A 21,893-nucleotide genomic window follows, 5' to 3' on the forward strand; every position below is an offset into this window, starting at 1 on the left:
ATTTTCTTTTTTCTTTGTATAGATCCATATTTCTATCTAGTGTCATTTTTCTTCTGCTTAAAGGCCTTCTTTTATTTTTTATTGTGGTGAATTTTTCTGCTGATGAATGCTTTTAGGTTTTTTTTGTCAGAAAAATTAGTGTTTATATCACTTTCATTTAAAAGAATATTTTCACTAGGTGTAGAATTCTAACTTGGCAGATTTTTTTTTCTTTCAGTCTTTTAAAGATGTTGCCTATTCACTTACATTGTTTTTAAATGAGAAATTTGCTGGTTTCCTTTTCTTTGTCCCTCTGCATGTAATATGTCTTTTTTTCCCCTCTCGCTCTTAAGGTTTCTTTTATTACCACTAATTTTGAGCCATTTGCTTATGTTGTACCTTGGCATGATTTTCTTTATGTTTCTTGAGTTTAGGGTTAATTGATTCTTGAATTTGTGGGTTTATAGTTCGCATCAAATTTTTAAAAATTTTAATCATAGCTTCTTCAAATATTTTTTCCTGTCTCCCATCCTTCCTTTAATAAGAACGATAATTATTAGACTGTTAAAAGTTTTCCCAGAGTTCACTGATACCTTGCTCATTTTCAATTTTTGTGCGTGTGTGTGTTTCATTTTGGATCACTTCTATTGCTGTCTCTTCAAGTTCACTAATCTTACTCAATCTCTAATTTACCACTAAAGCCCTTCTTATGTATTTTTTGTCAGACATTTTAGTTTTCATTTAAGGTATTTCAATCATTTTTTTAAATCTCTGTGCATGAGATTTATAAGACCAAAGAAAAAAGTACCCAAAAGAATTGGAAGACTTACATAGGGCCAGGACTAATCTTATTTTTATCAGCTTGAAAAGCCAAAGCTAGCAGAAAAAAAGAAATAATAAAGATTACAGCCAAGATAAACATAATGGAGAATAGAAAAATGATAGATAAAATAAAAAACTCAAAAGTTGGTTCTTTGAAAAGGTCAACAAAATTGATAAACCTTTAGCTACATGGACTAAGAAACAAGAGAGAGAAGACTTAAAATCAGAAATGAAAATGGGGACATTATGACCAATTCTACACAAATAAAAAGAATTATAAGAGGTCTATGAACAAGTGTATGCCAACAAATTAGATAATTTAGATGAAGTGGACAAATTTCTAGAAACACAAAACTTACTAGACTAAGTCACGAAGAAATAGAAAATCTGAATAGGCTATAGCTATTAAGGAAACTGAATCAGTAATCAACTATCTTTCAACAACAAAAAATCTCTGTACCTGACGGCTGCACTGGTGAATTCTATCAAACATTTAAAGAGCTAATACCAATAGTTCTCAAACTTTTACAAAAAATTGAAGAGGAGGGAATACTTTCTAACTCACTGTATGAGGCCAGCATTACCCTGATTCTAAAGCCAGATAAAATCACTACAAGAAAAGAAAACTACAGATCAATATCTCTTAAAAACACTGATGCAAAATCATCAACAAAATCGTATCAAACAAAATTCAGCTACATAGTAAAACAATTATACACTATGGCCAAATGGGATTTATTCCTGGAAAGCAAGGATGGCTCAATCCATAAAAATCAATAAATGTAATACACCATATAAACAGAATAAAGGAAAAAAACCACATAATTATCTCAATTGATACAGAAAAAGATTTTGACAAAATTTAACATCCTTTCACGATAAAAAAATACTCAACAAACAGGGATAGAAGGAAAGTACCTCAACATAATAAAGCCATATATGAAAAACCCACAGAGGGGCTTCCCTGGTGGCACAGTGGTTGAGAGTCCGCCTGCCGATGCAGGGGACACGGGTTCGTGCCCCGGTCCGGGAAAATCCCACATGCCGTGGAGCGGCTGGGCCCATGAGCCATGGCTGCTGAGCCTGCGCGTCCGGAGCCTGTGCTCCGCAACGGGAGAGGCCACAACAGTGAGAGGCCCGTGTACCGCAAAAAAAAAAAAAAAAACAAAAAACCACAGAGAATATCATACTCAATGGTGAAAGACAAAGTATTTGTTCTAAGATTAGAAACAAAACAAGAATGCTCGCTTTTATTATTTCTATTCAACACAGTACTGGGAAATCTAGCCAGAGCAACTAGGGAAGAAACAGAGATAAAAGGCATACAAATTTTGAAGGAAGGAGTAAAAGTATCTGTTTGCAGATGATATGATTTTATACGTAGGAAAATCTAAGTATTGGAGCCGGCAGCGCGCGGGCGGCGGGGCGTGCGGGTTTCGACAGACGGTGGAAGCTCTCGGTGGAGCTGCGGTCCCCGGCTGCCCGGGTAGCGACCCGCTTCCTCCCTCCCGCTCCGCCCCTCTCTCCGGCGTCCCCACCTCTCTCCCCAAGTGACTGAGGGCCAAGCGGCCTGCCCTCGCCGCCCGGGTTCGGGTCCGTGTCCCCGCGCAGCATCTCTCCCCTCCGCGGTCACTGAGCTGCCCCCGGAACCCAAGAAGAGGGCAGCACGACCCCCTAGGCCGACCGCGGGCCTGCCCACCGCTGTGTCGTTCTGGTTGGACCCTGCCGGCTGAAGGCCAGTCCGCCCTCGGGTCCCTGCGCCAGAATGAAGAAGATGAGCAACATTTATGAGTCAGCTGCCAATACACTGGGAATCTTTAACAGCCACCAAAGTTGAGCTGCATTTGGCACGCAAAGGCACTTCCGACAGAGATGCCCTTTCCAAATCAGACCCCTGTATCATCCTCAAGATGCAGTCCCATGGGCAGTGGTTCGAGGTTGACAGAACAGAGGTGATTCGCACCTGCATCAACCTAGTGTATTCAAAACTTTACGGTGGACGTTTATTTTGAGGAGGTGCAGCACCTGTGTTTTGAGGTCCACGACATCAGCAGCAACCACGATGGGCCGAAGGAGGCTGACTTCCTGGGTGGCATGGAGTGCACCCTTGGCCAGATTGTTTCCCAGAGAAAGCTGTCCAAATGCTTGTTGAAGCACGGGAACATGGCAGGGAAATCCTCCATCACGGTGATTGCTGAGGAATTATCTGGTAATCATGACTACATTGAACTTGCCTTCAACTCACGGAAATTGGATGACCAGGATTTCTTCAGTAAGTCTGACCCATTTCTGGAAATTTTTCGAATGAATGATGATGCAACTCCACAGCTTGTGCACCAAACTGAGGTTGTGATGAATAACTTAAGCCCAGCCTGGAAATCATTCAAAGTATCAGTAAATTCTCCATGCAGTGGAGATCCCAACCGCCAACTGACATGCATAGTATGGGACTGGGACTCCCATGGCAGACATGACTTCATTGGAGAATTCACCTCAACATTCAAGGAGATGAGAGGAGTGATGGAAGGAAAACAGGTGCAGTAGGAGTGCATCAACCCCAAGTACAAAGCCAAGAAGAAGAATTATAAGAACTCGGGCATTGTGATTTTGAATCAGTGCAAGATCCACAAGATGCATTCTTTCTTGGACTACATCATGGGTGGCTGCCACATCCAGTTTACAGTAGCCATAGATTCCACAGCCTCGATTGGGGACCTCAGGAACAGCTGTTCCCTGCCCTACATCCACCCCTGCCAGCCCAATGAGTACCTGAAGGCCTTGGTGGCTGTGGGAGAGATTTGCCAAGACTATGACAGCGACAAAATGTTCCCAGCCTTTGGGTTTGGTGCCAGGATACTGCCAGAGTACAGGGTATCTCATGACTTTGCAATCAACTTTAATGAAGACAACCCAGAATGTGCAGGGATTCAAGGAGTTGTGGAAGCCTACCAGAGCTGCCTTCCCAAACTCTAGCTCTAGGGCCCCACCAACAATGCTCCCATCATGCAGAAGGTCGCCAAGTCAGCATCAGAGGAGACCAGCACCAAGGAGGATCCTGCTGATCCTGACCGACGGGGTCGTCACAGACATGGCCGACACGCGGGAGGACATTGTCCACGCCTCCCACCTCCCCATGTCGGTCATCATCGTGGGAGTGGGCAATGCAGACTTCAGCGACATGCATGCTGGACGGAGACGACGGGATTCTGAGGTCACCCAAGGGAGAGCCCGTCCTTCGTGACATCATCCAGTTTGTGCCCTTCAGGAACTTCAAACACGCATCTCCAGCTGCCCTGGCAAAGAGCGTGTTGGCTGAAGTCCCAAACCAAGTCGTGGGCTATTACAATGGCAAAGGGATTAAGCCAAAATGTTCATCAGAAATGTATGACTCTTCCCGGACACTGGCTCCATGAGCTCTACACACTTGTACAGAGTCCTCAAATACTATTCCTGCTGATATTTAATACTTCTATTATCCTGTACTTAAAAAAAAACACAGGTACACACTTAAAAATAGCACGTTTTGGTGATTTTTAACTAACAATTTTTTTTGCATGTGTAGCCCTGAGGCCTGGATCTGCTAAGCCCTTGTATTGTTAAAGACGTTTTACAAAGAAACACAGATAATTATAACTTACTCTTTAAATTACATCATGTCACCTTGAAATAAAGTGTTACCTGTATCTGTTTTTTATACAGGTTTGTTGAAATTTTGCTAAATTTCTTACTATCTTTACACTGTAAAGCATTTTGAAACATTTCTTGAACGTTGATAGCCAAAGCATATTTGGTTTTATCTGCTACAGGATGAGAGACTTTTTAAAATGGCAGATGCATGGACTGTATTTTACATGTTTTAAAGAAAAAGAAACTCCAAAAATCTAAATATTCTGTAAAAAACTGTTAGAACTAATAAATGAATTCATCAAAGCAGGATACAAAGTCAACACACAAAAAATCAATTGTATTTCTATACACAAACAATGAACAATCTGAAAAGTAAATTACAAAAACAATTCCATTTACATTAGCATCAAGAAAAATAAAATACTTATGAACTAACTTAATCAAGGAGGTGAAAGACTTGTAAAGTGAAAACTACAAAACATTGCTGAAAGAAATTAAAGACATAAATGGAAACACATCCCATGTTCATGGATTCAAGACCATTTTAATGTCATTACTACCCAACGCAGTCTACAGATTCAATGCAATCTTTATCAAAATCTCAATGAATTTTTTACAGAAATAGAAAAACACATCCTAAAACTTATAGGGAATGGGTGACCCTCTGAAGATTTCAGGAGTTCTCTCTCTATGAAGCTCTCTTTTCTAGTCCTCTGTCCTTCAAACTCTAGCTGCCTTGGTCTCCCCTAGACTTTCTTTCCTCTCCATCTCCTCTATCTAAGGAATATGCTGAGATATGCCTAGGTTAACTCTCCCTGCACTGCAGCTGGAAAACTCTCTCATGGCCATAAGCTGAAGCAATTATAGGGTTCACCTCATTTGTTTCCTATATGTTGGTAATCACTGTCCTTCATCATTTTATGACTGTGTCTTGAAAGCCAGTTTCATGTGTTTTGCTCAGGTTTTTAGTTGTCTTAGTTGGGACGATCAATCCAGTCCTTGTTACTCCAACTGAAGTGGACATGGTATGTCTCAGGTTATTAAGTTCTACATTTTATTTCTAACTATTAAGATGAAAAATTTTAAAGCAGTATTTATAGATATATAACCACAAATAATATATTGCAAGTATGGATAGAATCCTTTCCTTAAAAATAAAATTCCAAATTAGATATAATTGCCAGTATATATTATATTTTTAATTGGTTTTTGATGTCGTAGAGACTCATGATACAAAAGCTTTAATTAAAAGAATGCAACTTCCAGATCTTACGAAGATTACCTTAAATAAAATTTTCATAATCATTGTATTGTGCTCACTTTTGAGTTGTATTTCAACTTCAGTATTCCTCAAACTTCCTATGTTAAACCAGTTGTCTGTTAAGAGTAAATGTTAAATAATATGTTTATTTAAAAACATAAATAACATTAGATAAATGTTATTTAGATAAAAATAATATTTTATCTAAAAATAAAATATGTGTTCTTAGTATAATGAGCAAAGTCAGCAATAACTACAAAACAAGGTTCAAACCCCTCAACGAGACCCTTAGTGGGAACTGCCTGCCTATCTTGTGTTTCTCTCCAGCCTAATTTCCGCTCGCTTTATACTACATGCTCACCCAGTACTTGAAGAGCTCATAATTCTCTGCACCCACTCTGCTGTTTCTTACCTCTGACTGTCTTGTATGCTGTTCTTTCACGGTGATGTTCTTTCTCCTTTTTCAATATGGAACATTTGTAGTTATCCTTCAAGACAGCTCAGATGCTATTTACTGCAGGAAGTTTCTCCTAATTGCCTCATATTGGGCACAATTCCCCCTCCACCACCTGTGAATACTTCCATCCTTGCACATACCGCATTATATTGAAATTTTCTGTTTATCTGTTTGCATTCCAAAACAAGCTCAAGAGTATAGATATATATTTACATATCTAACCCCATCATCTAGCACAGTGCTTGTCACAGAGCAGGTGTTCAATAAATGTGAGTTAAAAATAAGTGAACTGTGTGTTGAGTGAGATTCCTTTCTCATTCTGAAACAGTGTTTTTCTAAAATGTTTTAGTCTCCAGTCATATTGGTTGATTTGACCCTACTTCTTAAAATTCTGCATTCCCAATTTCCCTTGTACCCAAATCATAATGTGTTGTTCCTTAATGTCAGGTCTACTCTTTCTCTTCTCTCTCAGTTTGGAAGTTTTATATTTTATTTATTGGAATATCTTTGCAATGGACTGAATGTCTGCATTCCCCAAAATTCATATGTTGAAACCCTTATCCCAATGTGATGGTATTTGGAGGTGGGGCTTTGGAGAGTAATGAGTAATGTGAATTACTCACATTTGGGAAGTAATGTGAAGCCCTCATAAATGGGATTAGTGCCCTTATAAGAAGAGGCCAGAGAGCTACCTATCTCCCTTTCCTCCATGTGAGGGCACAATGGGAAGTCAGCCATCTGTAAAACACAAGAAAGCTCTCATCAGAACCTGACCATGCTGGCAACCTGATGTCAGACTTCTAGGCTCCAGAACTGTGAAAAATAAACTTCTACTGTTTATAAACCACCCATTCTATGGTATGATGTTATAGCAGCCCAAACTGACTAAGACAATCCTTAATTTTTAAAAATACACTAATCTTTAAACATTTTCCTACAAAGTCTACAGTTAATATTATTCCTAAAGAAAAAAACAGGCACGCTAGTGTCTATCAGAATTCCCTCTCTTTCCCATATCTTTTATTTTGTATACCTTCAAAAGCACAAAGTTATTGTTATTATTTGTTTACAGGAAATACTTTTTAGAATTTTACCAAAATGTTATATTGACTCATTTACTTACCATTGCAGCTTGTATTCCACACTTTCATTCTGGGTTCATTTCTATTTTCCTGAGATAAATCCTTCATTAATTTTTTTTTTTTTTTTTTTTGGCAGGGGGCAAGAGTCTGTTATGGTAAACTCACATTTTCAAAATGTTTTTATTTAATTTAAAATAAATGTTTCTACCTCACTTTTGAATAAGAGTTTAATTGGGTCTTAATTCCAAGATTGACAGTTATTTTACCTCAGCTCTGAAGACACCACTTCACTGCTTTATAGTGTCTGCTATTTGCTGTCAATTTGATTGGTTTTTATTTTTAGGTAGCTTGTCAGTTCTTTAGATTTTAATCTTCAACATTGGTCTGTAATTTCAGTTGATCTATCTAGATGCAGAATTCTACCCCCTGACCTCCCATTTGTGTTTTGTTATTGGTTGATGTGCTTTTTCCAATCTGAAGTCATGTCTCGTCAATTCTGAACATTTCCAGCAGTTGTATCATCAAATATTTCTCCTAAACACCCCACCACCACCACCACCATTTTAACCACTTCATCCTTCTGAGACTTCTATTAGGCATACATTAGTGTTTTTCAATCTATCTACTTGCGTATTTCATATTTTCTAACTCTTTATCTATGAGAACATTTGATTTTTAAAATTCTACCTTCTAAATCATTAGTCCTCTTCAGGTTTATTCAGTCTACTCTTTCAACATTTGAAGTTTCCATTACTAAAATTTTCCAATGTCTCTTTTTTATATTGGTCTTATTTTTTTGTTTGACATCTTCCTGTTCTCATTGCAAAGAAGAAATTTTATTCCTTTATCTTTTTGGTTATTCTAAATATACTCATTTTAAACACCTTTTAAGTTTGCTACATTATTTCTCTTTCCTTGGGTGTGATTTCTTTCTTTTGCTATATTTACTGACTGTCCTTTCAGTTTTAAGTTTCTTTTTTTGCTTTGTAATGTTAGTTCTTTAGTTCATATTTTAAACTCATGCATGCTGTTTTCTGCCATGAGGTTTGGATGGCTTTTAGGATGATTCCCTCCCTACCCATTCTGACATCCAGTAGGGATGCTCTAGTGAAAAGGACAGGATAGTTGTTACATTATTGAAATACTTCCTATCAGTTGGCAAGTAGCTGCTTTTCCGAACTCCCTGAAGAATATTTCTCTCCCATTGAACTCTGACTCCTTTTTGAGAACCCCAGGACCTATCCACAATTCAGTTACTAAATGGTTAAAAACCAGCTCAGGCGTCTAGCACTCTGTTCCAATACAAGAACAAAGTCCTTTCTGATTGGTGGGTACATTTTTATATCACCCCTGCTTCCACTCAAGTCTTAACATGGGGAGGTTGGAGGCTTTTCTCCCATGCAGGAAGTGCTATCCCTGATACCACATCCATGGTGGTAGAGGGCCACCCCCATCCCCATTTTTTTCCCATTTGGCCAGCCGATTTCCTCATGGAATCATAGGAAAGTGGCATATTGCCTCTGACACCATAAACTATAAGGGGAGTTATTCCAGCCTTAGTTCAGTGCTAGGAGTTCATGAATACTCTAGCCACTTGCTCACTCACAAAGCCTATTTCTGGTCTCCTGACATTTGCACGGTGAATTCAGCTTCTTTTCCAAAATAGACTTTTAAGCTTGCTCAATTCCAATTCCCAGTACTTGCTTGTGGGTTACACTATTCCAGCCCCCAATCTACCACTACAGGTTTAGTCCATTGACTTTTTTTAACTGAGATATAATTGACATATTGTTTCAGGAATATAACATTATGATTTGATATTTGTATATGTTTTGAACGATCACCACAATAAGTCTAGTTAACATCTGTCACCGTATGTAGTTGCACATTTTTTTCTTTGTGATGTGAATTTTAGCAACTTTACTCTTTTAACAACTTTCAAAGATACAAGTGTATTATTAACTACAGTCGCTATACTGTATTTTACATCCTCGTGACATTTATTTTTTAACTGGAAGTTTGTACCTTTTGACCATTGTCACCCATTTTGCCCAGCCCTCACCTCCTGCCTTTGGTAACCACCCACTTACATTTTTCAATGGCTTCCAATCATGATCAATTTGTTTTAGTAATGAAAAGTGTATATGTATAATTATTCTAACACCTGTGTATCTGTTGCTTACATTATGCATCATTTTCATGTCAGACTATTCTGTTTGACTTTGCCCGCTGTTATAAATTTGCTTCTTTTACGCTTCCTCTCTTTTCCCCTGGAGTACCTTTATATTTTATATTTCTACTCTGGAAATCAGCCCCTTGCCTGGCTTTCTGGAATTTTTCTTCCCTCTAAACATCAGTTTCCTCTGGAATATAATTTGGCATTTGGAATATACATATTTTATATTTTCAACATTCCTCACTGATTTTATTAAATTTTTTTGAAATAACTTTCCACAAATATGTTTTGTTTATAAATTGCTAGCCTCTCCTAAATGCATCAGCGACACTTATCTCAATAGCATATTTAGACCTACTATGTGGAAGAGAGCATTTAGCCATATAGCAGAGAATATACTTATCTTCAAAATCTTTTATACAACTTGTAATTTTAATGAATTAAATCATTTACTAGTACTTGGGTATATTGCTATACAAATAGAGTAACTCTGTATACTCCTGATTTTTTTCAGGGGCTGGTTTGATTTCTTTGCATGTTTGAATTTTCTAAATGTTCAGCATTTATTTCCCAGTATTACCAGTTCCTAAATCTTCAAAAGTCCTGGGTTACCTTTGTGTTTAAAGATTATCTTGTTTTCAGAATTGATGAAATCAGGAATAATGTGATATGAATATTTTAAAGGATCCTGACTATGCTAGAACAGTAGGTACATTCTGGCAATGAAATTCAAAGAGATACTGTGCTGAGAGCTTCAAAAGCAGCAGTTGTACATGGTCATTTGAAGTTTACAGTATATTTGACATTGGACTGTATTTGACTCTTGCTTGTACTGTGTGTGTAGCACAATAGGGGAGCTACTGAGCTGGTGTAAGATACCTCTAATGAGATTCTTTTTAAGTGACCTTCAGTATAGATGGAAACAAATTTGACATGTTACAAGGAAAGTAGACCAATTAGTAATAAGGCTTAACAGTTTAAGGGAGGGAACCAGAATATACTTACACTTGACAGAATGAAGAGGAAAGCAAAACAGTCTCAACAGAGCCCTTATTTTTTAAGAAATTAAATCTTCCTTTTACAAAACAGCCTTTAAGATTTTTGAGCTTCCTGAATGAGGTAATTTTATCATGGTTTTGATGGATACAAAATCACTAATTTCTTTTTATCTATAAGGTTGTACCAACACTCAATAAAACAGAGGTACTATAATACACTAAGTTATGCTTTGATTTTTAAAATTAATACTATGAAAAATTGCCCTTTTTCCCTGAAAACTGTTCTAGTCTTCCTTCTCTTACATGTTACTTAGGACCACCCCTTTACGATGTATATATTATCAGACTTTCTTCTCCAGCAAGATGGTGGATCACAATTTTTAAACATAACAATAATACCTAGAAACACCTACATAAAGAAATAAAAATGTTCAGGATCCAGAAATAAGGACGGAACTGAAAGTCAGAATGGCATGGCTCTGAGGTGAAGCTGCTGCATTGCCTTTTCAGTTCATGAAAGTGGACTCTTGTTTTATCACATATAAGGCAAGATCTTGAGCCCAAATGAGTAAAGGGATTGCTCCCACATTAGATAAAGGCATGGCTTTTCACGAGTTTAATTCTCGGTAAAAAGGTGAATGAGAAAAATCCACCCAAGCACAGAGAGATTGATAAGAAAGCTAGCATTTCTCTGGCTGGTGTCTGGCTGAAAAAAAAAGATTTTTTCCCTTGAGAAATGGAAACCCTTGGACTGAGACTTACATTAGTTTGAGGTCTGATTTTAAAGTACCTGTAAGTTTCTGGATGGCTTATTCATTAGGGGTCTGTGAAAGAAGAAAACTCAATACTGCATGCAAAGAACATTCTTTCAACACAGGATTGTCTTGGAGGAAGGGGATTGGAGGGAAAGAAAACCCTTATCCTAATAAGGATAAGCTCATTATAAATGTGTCCTAAAGCACAAGAATATAGAAAAGATAGGCAGAAGTTACAACAAACAAGAGAAACAGGTGTCACAAATTTGATAATAGAAAAATGATCTTTATGTAATTTACCATGTATATGTTTATAATAATTAAAGATATAAAGGAAGAAATCCAAACCTTAAGAAAAGAATTACACTCTATGTTAGTCAATGTTAGTAATCAATGCTAGCTGCAATAACAAAGTAGCAAATAGGAAGTACTAAATGCTAGCTTCAGTATCAAACAATCCCCAAATCTCAGTGACCTTACACAACAAAAGATACTTCTCATTCATACCAGAGTGTGATCAGGAGTTTAGTGGTGCCTTTGCATGTGCTACATAAGGATTCTTGGCACCTTCCATCTTGTGGTATTACCATTTTCTAAAGTCTTCTCATAAGGACTGAGCCATACATCAAGCAGGAAGAGAGTAAGAAGTATCTCAGGAAATGTTTTAGGAGCATAAAGGTGGGATACAACACACTCCCCACATGCTATTTTCCAAAACACCATCACAAAATACCAGCCAACCTGCGAAGGAGTATGGGAAACATAGGAAATGGAAAACAGGACTGGTGAACATCTGGTCAATCTCTACCTAAATATAAAAATTTGAAACAATTCTAATTAGAAATTGTAGAAATATATTAAGACATATATTCTTCTATTTCATGTAAATAGGTAGATGACAGAGAAATATATAGATTGCCCATGTTGTCCAGGCACTGTTCTAGTTGGTGGAGATAGAGGGAGTGAAGAAAAACCCGGTGTTCCTGCCACTGGAGAACTTACAAACCCTATGTTTGGAAACATACAATAAGCACATAAATGATTAGTGAGAGAATTGTCAAGTGCTATTAAAGATGAAAAGATGCACAGAGGTGAGGGTTGCTATATTAGGTAGGGTGTTCAGGAAAGTCCCTCCCAAACTTGACCTTAGAAGATGAAATTTTCAGAGACCTTAACCTTCTTGTTGCTAAGTTCAATATTTATTTGTTAATAATTCATCTTGTTTGATCTGTTAGGAGCATTTGGATCTGTTGCTCATTCTCTCATTTTTTAAAAACTCGCTTTACTTGGCTTCCAGGGCGTCACCCTCTACTGTGTTTTTCCTACCTCACTGTTTCTTATTGCTGCTGTAAGAAAACACCACAAACTCAGTTATTTAAAACAGTACAAGTGTATTATTTTGCAATTCTGGAGGTCAGAAATCCAAAATGGGTCTCACTGAGCTAACAAGTGTCAGCAGGGCTGCATTCCTTTCTGGAGGTTCAAGGAGAGAATCCATTTCTTTGCCCTTTCCAACCTCTTGAAGCTGCCCACCTTCCTCAGCTTGTGGTCTCCTTCCTCTGTCTTCAAAATCAGAAGCTCTGCATTTTTCTGTCTAGTCTTCAGGAGTCACATCTCCCTCAGACATCTTCTGTCTCCTTCTTCCAGTTTTGAGGACGTTTATGATTCCTCTGAACCCACCCAGATAATCTGGGATAATCTCCCCACCTCAAGGTACTTAACTTAAAGATATCTACAAACTCTCTTTTACCATGGAAGGTAACATATCCACTGGTTCTGGGGATAAAGATATGGACATATGGACATATTTGAGGGACCATTATTCTGTCTGCCACACTCACTGACTGCTTTTCTCAGTTTTTTGGGTTTTTTCTTCTCTTTTAATATGGAGTACTAGGGCAGATATGTAGCTGTACTGATGAATAGAATATTGAAATGTTTTTATATTGATTCGTGAGTAGCCTTAACAATAACCTCACCAATAACCCTGATCCCCAGTCTTTTCTGATTCTTGCCCTGGGTCCCTGACCCACCCTGAGGACCTTACATCCCCGACCCTACTACTTAAAGTAAAGAATAAATGTCTGGCGGAGCTGGTGGCTTTGAAGACCCTGATCCAGGATCATGGACAGCATCTGTTTAGACCAGTCAATGCTCATTCCTTCCCAGTTGTTAGGCATTTTGAATAGCACCCGTGGGACTGCCTTTTTATGTATGATCATTTTCTTGGTGATTTCACCAAATCTTAAGAGTTTAGATATCATTGAAATGCTAATGGCTCTCAAATTTTCACTTTTAGTCTATTTCTTTCTTCCAAACGTCAGAATTCTATATCTAACTACGTATTTAACATCTCCATGAATGTATGATAAACATCTAAAACACAACTCATTCAAAAGTGAAATGTTGCTTTATTGCCTACCTCAGTTTTGTCCCATCCCATAATCTTCTGTCTTTCAGGCAATATCAACTCAATATCTACTTGTTCTGCCTTTAAAATATACACAATGGACTATTTCTTGCCTCCTCTACTGTTACCAACCTGGTCCAAACCACCGCCAGCTCTCACCTGTTGTTTCAATGCCTTCTAAGTTGTCGCCCTTGTCTTTTCTGACCATAGCAACAAAAGTGATTATAAAATTTCAGTTATGTCATGTTATATCCCTGCTCAAAACCCTCCTTTGGTTTCCTGTCTCACTCAGACTAAAGACCCATGTGCTTCCCTTTTTTAGATCACCTTTATTATCTTTGCCCCTCCTCTTACCTCTCTGAAATCATCTCTTTTTAACCCCCTCTTCAGCCTCACTGATCTCATTATTCTTCAAATTAGCTAGGATGCTGTTTGCATCTGGCATACTATTCCTTGTTTGTGGAACATTCTTCCCACAGGTATCCACATAGCTTGATTCTTTATTTTCTTTCACTATTTACTTAAATAGAACCCTATTATAGACACTTTCCATTAACTACTGTATTAAAAATTGTGCAACTTAACTCTTCAGGTCCCCTTTCCTCTTTTATATTTCCCTTTAGCATTTTTCACTTTATAATATACCATTTATTTTACTCAATTTATGCGGTTTATTTTGTGTCTCCACTGATAGAGTATGAACTCAATAAGGGTAGAGATTTTAGTCTGGTTTGTTCACTGCTTATCCCGGGGTCTAGAGCAGGCTTCCAGCCTCACAAGTAGCTAAAAACTTGAATAATTAAGAAGATGCCTTTTTTAGATTTCACAATTCATAAAAATGTAGAAAAAGCAAAAGAGGTTTAGAGATAGGAAAACACCAGTATACTCACAGTGAGAGTATAAAGTAAGTCCAGCTTTTCTGCAGAAAATTACTCAAAATATGTCACAGACTTTAAACCTGCATATATTTTGATTCAGTAAGTCTCCTTATTAAAATCTATCCTAAGGAAATAGTAATGTATGCAAAGATTTGGCAACAAGGATAGCCATCACAGTCTTGTTTATAATTGTGAAAAATTTTTTAAATCAAAACCCTCAAATTTCCAAATATAGAAACTTAGTTAAATGAAAGACAATATATCATACAATGGAAGATTATGCAATCATTCAATTAGTATTTAAACACTTATTAGCATGGGAACTATCAACAATGTACTGATAAGTGGAAAAAAGCAATCTGTAAAAGAGAATATGATGAATGATGTCGTTTTTGAGGAAAGATGTATATCCTTGTACAGTGATCTGAGAGGATGGATAATTTTTAACAATGTGGTTTCTAGAATGAGGTGAGTATGCCTTTCTTATTTACCTGACTTGTATTTTTTAATTTTCTTTTAAAATGATGATCATATAGCACTTTTATATTTGGGAACATCCAAGTTATATTTTCACTGATCTTCAAAAAGCAATCACTATTATACATGTAAAGGATTTTCGTTGGGTATGGTTTGTATATAAATATTCCCCTTCGTGGCTTCTTCTGTGTTTATGATGAATGTCCTGCCTTAATAAGTAGGGGCTAATGCTCAAAATTTGCTTACAGAATAATCTCTGGGGTATTTCTGTCCTTAGAACCTTAACATGTGGAAGGTGTCCATCCACTGTATTGAAAAATATGTTTAACATAATTGCTAATCAGATAATTAAATTTACATCATGAAATTAATCCAGTGTTTTACCTCAGAGATCTGAATGAAAACCACCTCCCTCCTCTGTCTCTAGTCAGTTCCCTTTTGGCAGTAATGTGCAACCCAGTGAACAGAAGAAGGGGAAATTTCCAATCTGGCCAGAATGGAGCGAGGCAGACATAAATGCTGAAAAGTGGGATGCAGGCAAAGGTGCAAAAGAAAAGGACAAAACAGGGAAAAGCCCTGTACTTGTAAGTAGACTTGACTATGACTAGATTTCATTTTGGTGTTTAATCGTATAATGGAATAGGATTTGTTAACGTGTGCACGTGCTCCCTCTTCTCCACAGCCTCCACTCAAAAGAGAAATTTTGTCTTTCTCCGCCATGCCTCCCCCCATCCTACCTTGTCTTTCCAAGGCTTAGTCCTGAGCTTTGGTGAATCACATTTGAGTAAATGGGAGGAGAGAAATGACCAAAGAGTCATAATGAAAAAAAGGGAAAACTGATAGAACAGGCTAGCAAGTGGATTTTGAACAGAATTGGGAACCAGACATTTAGAGATGGTGGTTTAGAAAACGAGAGCCCCCCACGAAACTGTGAGCTGTTATTTGGAGATTACAGGCAAGATGAATTTTTAAGAGATGTTACTATAAGAATTGAATCCTTCTTAATATCTTCCCCCCAAGGTATTTGGGTAAAAATCTAGGTTACTCTTCATTTACCTGTAGCTTTTAAACATGTTGTGTCCCTGAGATTGGAGCTGAGAATGGGGTTGCTACATTTTCCAGTTATATTATTTTAGGTTCTTTTGCTTACTTAAAAATGTCTTTCTTCTAAAAACTTCTTTATAGAAGGTACTGGTCTGGGTTGCATTTTAAATATGACCCATTTATTTGGTGCAGTAATTCATTCAACAAAAGTACTTTTAAAACACAATACATGCAGAGGGAGGGGATATAGGGATATATGTATACGTATAGCTGATTCACTCTGTTATACAGCAGAAACTAACACACCATTGTAAAGTAATTATACTTCAAAAAAGATATTAAAAAAGAAAACACAATACAATTTTCAAAACACAAACAAAATTACCATAATGACTAGGTTGAACTCTAGTGTCTTTATTTGCATAAAGCACTCTGAAATGGTACTTATTAGCATTTACATTTTGTTCACAAAATGCAGTCACCAACTGCATGATTCATATCAGTAATTTGTTTACAAAAGATACTCAATAATTATAACTAATTACTGACACTGTTAGTATTTGAACAATTTCAAATAACAATATGTGAGGGAGTGCATTCTTTGTACCATGCCTAAGGTGATTATGGAACTTCTAGATGCAAAGGACTTTTGAACTCTCTGGGTTCAAATGAAAATGGTCATATTCTACATATTTTATAGAAATTCAGATCTTATGGGGATTGTCTGTGAATTTTCGTCAGCAAGATAGATTGTGTAAATCCTCAGTTGAGCAGCTGAGCTCTGGAAAAGATCCAGAGATGAGTCACTCCAAATTGTGAAGGATCAACGGGGAAGGGAAAAGCAGAAGTACCTGAAAACTTTGAAATAAGAAATAGCACATAAAACAACATTTTGAGGACCTTAGAATGCAAACATATCTTTATTAGATGACTATGAAAAATTCTTACAGATCTCTGGAAGGTCAGGTATCAAATTCTTGAACTTAATGTTACTGAAACAAGGGCAAGTCTGTTGGAAGAACATGTGTTGGAGGAAAACCATTGAGACTGGAGCAGTAATAAGTGTGCTGGTCAAATGGACAGTTGATGTCCATTTCATTTGGGGTCAACATATAGGACTATTGCTGGCTGATGTATAAAACTGCATGATTTTGGAAACACTAGCCCTACTTCTGCTGTGAACAGGGGCTATTCCAATAGGGGGTGACGCTTCAGAACCTTAACTAACACCCCATTCTGCCACCGCAGCTTTCACAAGGTAGGAGAGCACAGCTCAAGTCCTGGTTATTGCGACGGTGCAGAGTGGTGCCATCTGGGATAGAAACTTGCTTTCCACCCCCAGTTCTGTTCCACAACCTCAGCATTCATAGCTCAGGAAGCAATAGTTTCCCCACTGGAGTGAGTCATGGACCCTCCAAGCACTGTGACTGCATTTCTATGATATGGTGGCACATTAGCTCTGAGCCATGATTTGCAGCATCCATATTTTACCAGGATAAATTGCCTTAAGCATGTAACCATGGCAGTTATCCTTGGAATTTTACAAAGGCCACTTCTTTAGATGTGAGGCTAGTGATCAGGAAATCAGCCTCAGATGCCCAACCCTCCCCTATAAGTCCAGCATTATGTCTCACTTCCTCAGCAAGAAAAGGATATGATGGGTGAACCAAATTAAGAAGTATACGATAAAGTACTGTAAGGTGGATGTAAGAAATATACCTAAAGCAAAATGACATGGAAAGATTAGCATTAACAATATGAGGGGCTCAAATCCTGGAGAAAAGGGAATCACAATGGGATGAGCCCCACTATTTTTTTCCTCAAAGACATTTATTAATTCAAGGCATGGCAATTAGAAAGCAAGCACAGAGTAGTGGCCTGGGGCTTATGTCAGTTTTTCTGGGCTGAAGGGAAGGAGGATATTGTCTGGGACTGCCAAAGCAGCCAGAACTTGAACCCAGATCTCACAGGTAACTACAGAGAAGTGATCTGTAAATTTTGCGTACAATTTTATTTTGAGACATTTGTCTACCTCCTAAGCTGTGAGTGTGAAGCTTTTGCTGCTGAGCAAATGAGTAAAAAGCAGCAGCCTGGAAGCTTAATAATTGAGAAAAGATTTCAAGATGATAGGTAGAGAATGGGATTCAATGTACACCAAGTGAAGGGACCTTGCTAAACACTCCAGACTTTTAGTTAGTGCCTCAACATGGCTACAGAATTCCACATTGAGTAAGAACAAACCAAAATCACACCAGTCCTGCCAAATCCTAAGACCCAGTGTTGATTAGGTCAAATTCATCTTGTGCTCTGCCTGTCAAAAGGGAATAAAATCCTCCTCTCTGGATGAAGACATCATCACTTAGAACGTGTATAAATTTTTATATCCAGCATATATCATACAATCAAAATTTACCAGACATGAAGAGAAACGGAACCAAGTGACTAAAAATCAAGAGGAAAAATCAGATAATAGAAACAGATCCAAAGGAGACTCTTTTGGAATTGTCAGATAGGGGACTTTAAAATTACTAAACTAATATTTGCAGGGAAAAAAGCAATGTGAGAGAAACCCAGAAGTCTAGTACAGCTCCTGAAAAAACATCAGTTTGTCTTTTAAGGACTCATTCTTCTATCATTTTGACTAGATGGTAGGGTGCCTTTATCGTCATTTGAGTTATTCCAGTATCTTAAATTTGACAATAAACCACAGGCTCCAGATATACATAGACACTTATTATGTTTAACGCTCAGACAATGCCCTAAAATATAACATTTCTCAAGCCACACCAGCATTAGGGTAAACATATAATTATGATGAAAATCACAAAACAGTATATTTTCCCCTGTGCCTATTAACTGAGGTGAAATTTAATTACGTTTCTTTTTCCCATACAGATAGTTTGTGTTCCTTTAGCATTTTGTTTGTAATCCTAGAAATTCTCATGTTATTTCTTGTAAAGATCCCCCCATCCCCTACCATTTTATGAGCTATGAGAATTTTTACATAGCAGCTACCTGAAGTCTCTCTGACTTGCTAGACTGCTTGCATATGGATATCATTCTTTCTCCAGAACTCACTAATTGACCCATAGTTGGGGCTTAAAAATTAAAGAATTAATTGCATTCTTGAGCATTTATCCCAGAAAAATGGAAATTCACATTCACACAAAAACCAGTAACCTATACACAAATGTTCATAGCAGCTTTATTAGTAATAGCCTCAAACTGGAAACAGCCCAGATGGCCTTCGATGGGCAGGTGGTAAACAAACAAATATCCATAGCATGAAATATTACTCAGCAATAAACAACAAACTACTGATACATGCAACAACTTGAATAGATTGAATCTCCAGGGAATTAGGCAGAGAGAGAAATAAAGCCAATCCAAAGGTTTATAGACTATATGGTGGGTTCCATTCATATAACATTACTGAAATGACAAAATTATAAACATCAAGACTAGCGATTGCCAAGTGGTAGGGATTAAGCACAGACTGGGGAGCTGGAAGGTGGGTGTGGCTATAAAAGGGCATAAGAAGGATCCTTGTGCTGATGGAAATGTTCTGTATATCTTGGCTGTGTCAGTGTCAATATCCTGGTTGTGTTCTATAGTTTTGCAAGATGGTACTGCTGAAGAAATTGGGTAGAGAACATAGGAACTCTCTGTATTATTTCATGCAATGGCTTATGAATCATGATTATCTCAAAATAACAAGTTTAATTAAAACAATAAATGAAAGTCAGATCAAAGGTACAGATTTCATTTACATATCATCTTTTTTATGATTCTAACTGAAAAATAAGTAAATACTTTTCAATCTTCCCTGCTCAGATTAAAAAAAAACATTTTCAATGGAAAATGTGGCCATATCTGGCCCATCCAAAATTGTTTCCCCACCATACCTAATTCACATTCCCAAGCCACTCATGCTTGTTTGGATTGCTTCCTCTGCAATCAAACTGCTACTCAGTAATCGAGGTTTCATTAATTAAATACAGTATTGTTAACTTCAATATTCTCCAAGTACTGCATGAACTCGCTCTGAGAACAAACACACAGATTACTCTAAAAATGCTTATTTATTGATCAGATCAATGCACGTATTTGTTTTTATTAGACAGAGTTGTTTTTGTTTTAATAAAACTATATGGAGAAAATACTTAATACATTTTTTATATAGCATTTTTTTGAAGACCCTGAAGGAAAGATTGAATTACCACCATCATTGAAAATTTATTCCTGGAAACGTCCACAGGATTTTTTAATTAATCAGGTAAGAGATATTTTTACTATTATAATACGTATTAACTATGAGATATAATATCCTAGTTATGAAAATTTGCATTTTAAAAGCGGTTTAGGGTAATTTTTTCTTGGTATTTAGTAAGAAAAAGTAATTACTTTTTGGACTTTAAATTAGAAATAAATATTTATCGATATAGTTTATACTGGTTTCCAAGAGAATAATGAAATTTTGTTCAGGATCTCAAGTTTCCTTCTCTTCATGATGTCAAATTTTAACCTAAAATGTTGCAAAAAGTTATTCCTTAATTTCTGACAGACTTTCTCCTTTCTGCTTCTTACATGGTGTAGGTCTGTTTACTCTAGTGTTAATAAGCATTTATTTTCAAGCCCAAGAGATCTGCACTTGAATCTCTCTATTCCAGGAATTCTTGAATCATTTTCCAAGCGCCACTTTCATTTCTGAACCCCATGTGAATCACACTGACATGGACATCACCCAAGAAAACTTCATTTTAAATAGCACTTACGTACATTAAACTTTAGACCTACTGGTCTATCTTCCTAATTAATAGCTATGTTAGTTTGAATACATTTGGTATTTACAAGGGTTTAATTGTCACTAATGCCTTTTTTCCCTTCTTGAATCTCCCATTTTCATTTAATGCATAGAAAACCAGTAGACTAAATTAGTTATTTAATGCTAGTCAAAAGGTTATAATGAAGCTGGTTCTTCTGTAATCATGGAATTCACTGCATCTCTGTTTCTATGCCTAGTGATTTTATTCCTAAGAGTTTTAGCTTTTAGAAGCACTGTTACTAATGCAGAAAATACAATTTATCTGTCATGCTTTTCAATTATTGTTATTAGTTAAGAAAGTCAGAAACCCTAAATCCTAAATATTTATTAAAATTAGAAAATAAAAAGGTACATCTTTGTCCATCAGAGTATTTATTCAATGCCTATCTGAAAGACATTTTAAATAAAATAAATCAAATTTACAAAAACCATACCTTTAAATTACTTATAATGTTAGGTAACATTGAAATGAAGAATGCAAATTCTGTGAGGTTAATATAATGCACTTAATATTTATGTATTATTAATAACACTCAGGTTCTACTCAGTATAAGTGCAGAGTTTATATTCCATGCAAATGAAGGATATGAGTTCCATGAAGTGAGTGTTGTAAGTTTGAATAAGTAGGAAAGTTTTATACCTTTTACTCTTTTAGCATACCTTAGTTCTGGAAGATACACTTATACTAAAAATAAATTGATTCATTGTTGTTAATGACACTTCCACCTGTATTTATCAAATGCTGCCATTCATCTCCTTACCTCTCCTCTCCCTCTGCACTGACTCCTTCTCTTGATCCATCATGCTGAAGTGTGAACCAGAACAGCCCAAACTGAAAGTCTAGCTAAGCAGGAAAGTTTTGGAATAGTGCTTGTCAAGTTTTAGTGTATGAGACCACAGTGATAAATACATTTTACATTGAGATTCATTAAATATGGACATATATAGGGCTTCCCTGGTGGCGCAGTGGTTGAGAGTTCGCCTGCTGATGCAGGGGACGCGGGTTCGTGCCCTGGTCCGGGAGGATCCCGCATGCTGCGGAGTGGCTGGGCCCGTGGGCCATGGCCGCTGGGCCTGCGCGTCCGGAGCCTGTGCTCTGCAA

The 21,893-nt window shown here is 37.1% G+C and overlaps 1 protein-coding gene and 1 pseudogene across 1 annotated transcript in view; both read left to right on the plus strand.

The window, feature by feature from the left end:
- The window catches only part of ADGB (androglobin), a 176,251-nt gene that overhangs the window by 17,970 nt on the left and 136,388 nt on the right, over positions 1–21,893 (plus strand). The window contains exons 2-3 of the mRNA XM_029223879.1: positions 15,350–15,506; positions 20,150–20,242. Coding sequence (XP_029079712.1) covers positions 15,350–15,506; positions 20,150–20,242 — 250 coding nt within the window. The remainder of the gene's footprint in view (positions 1–15,349; positions 15,507–20,149; positions 20,243–21,893) is intronic.
- On the plus strand, positions 1,975–4,276 carry LOC114896046 (annotated as a pseudogene).

This window comes from Monodon monoceros, unplaced genomic scaffold (genome assembly GCF_005190385.1).
Source record: "Monodon monoceros isolate NGI ecotype Baffin Bay Population unplaced genomic scaffold, NGI_Narwhal_1 Super_Scaffold_15, whole genome shotgun sequence".
NCBI classification, from domain to species: Eukaryota; Metazoa; Chordata; class Mammalia; order Artiodactyla; family Monodontidae; genus Monodon; species Monodon monoceros.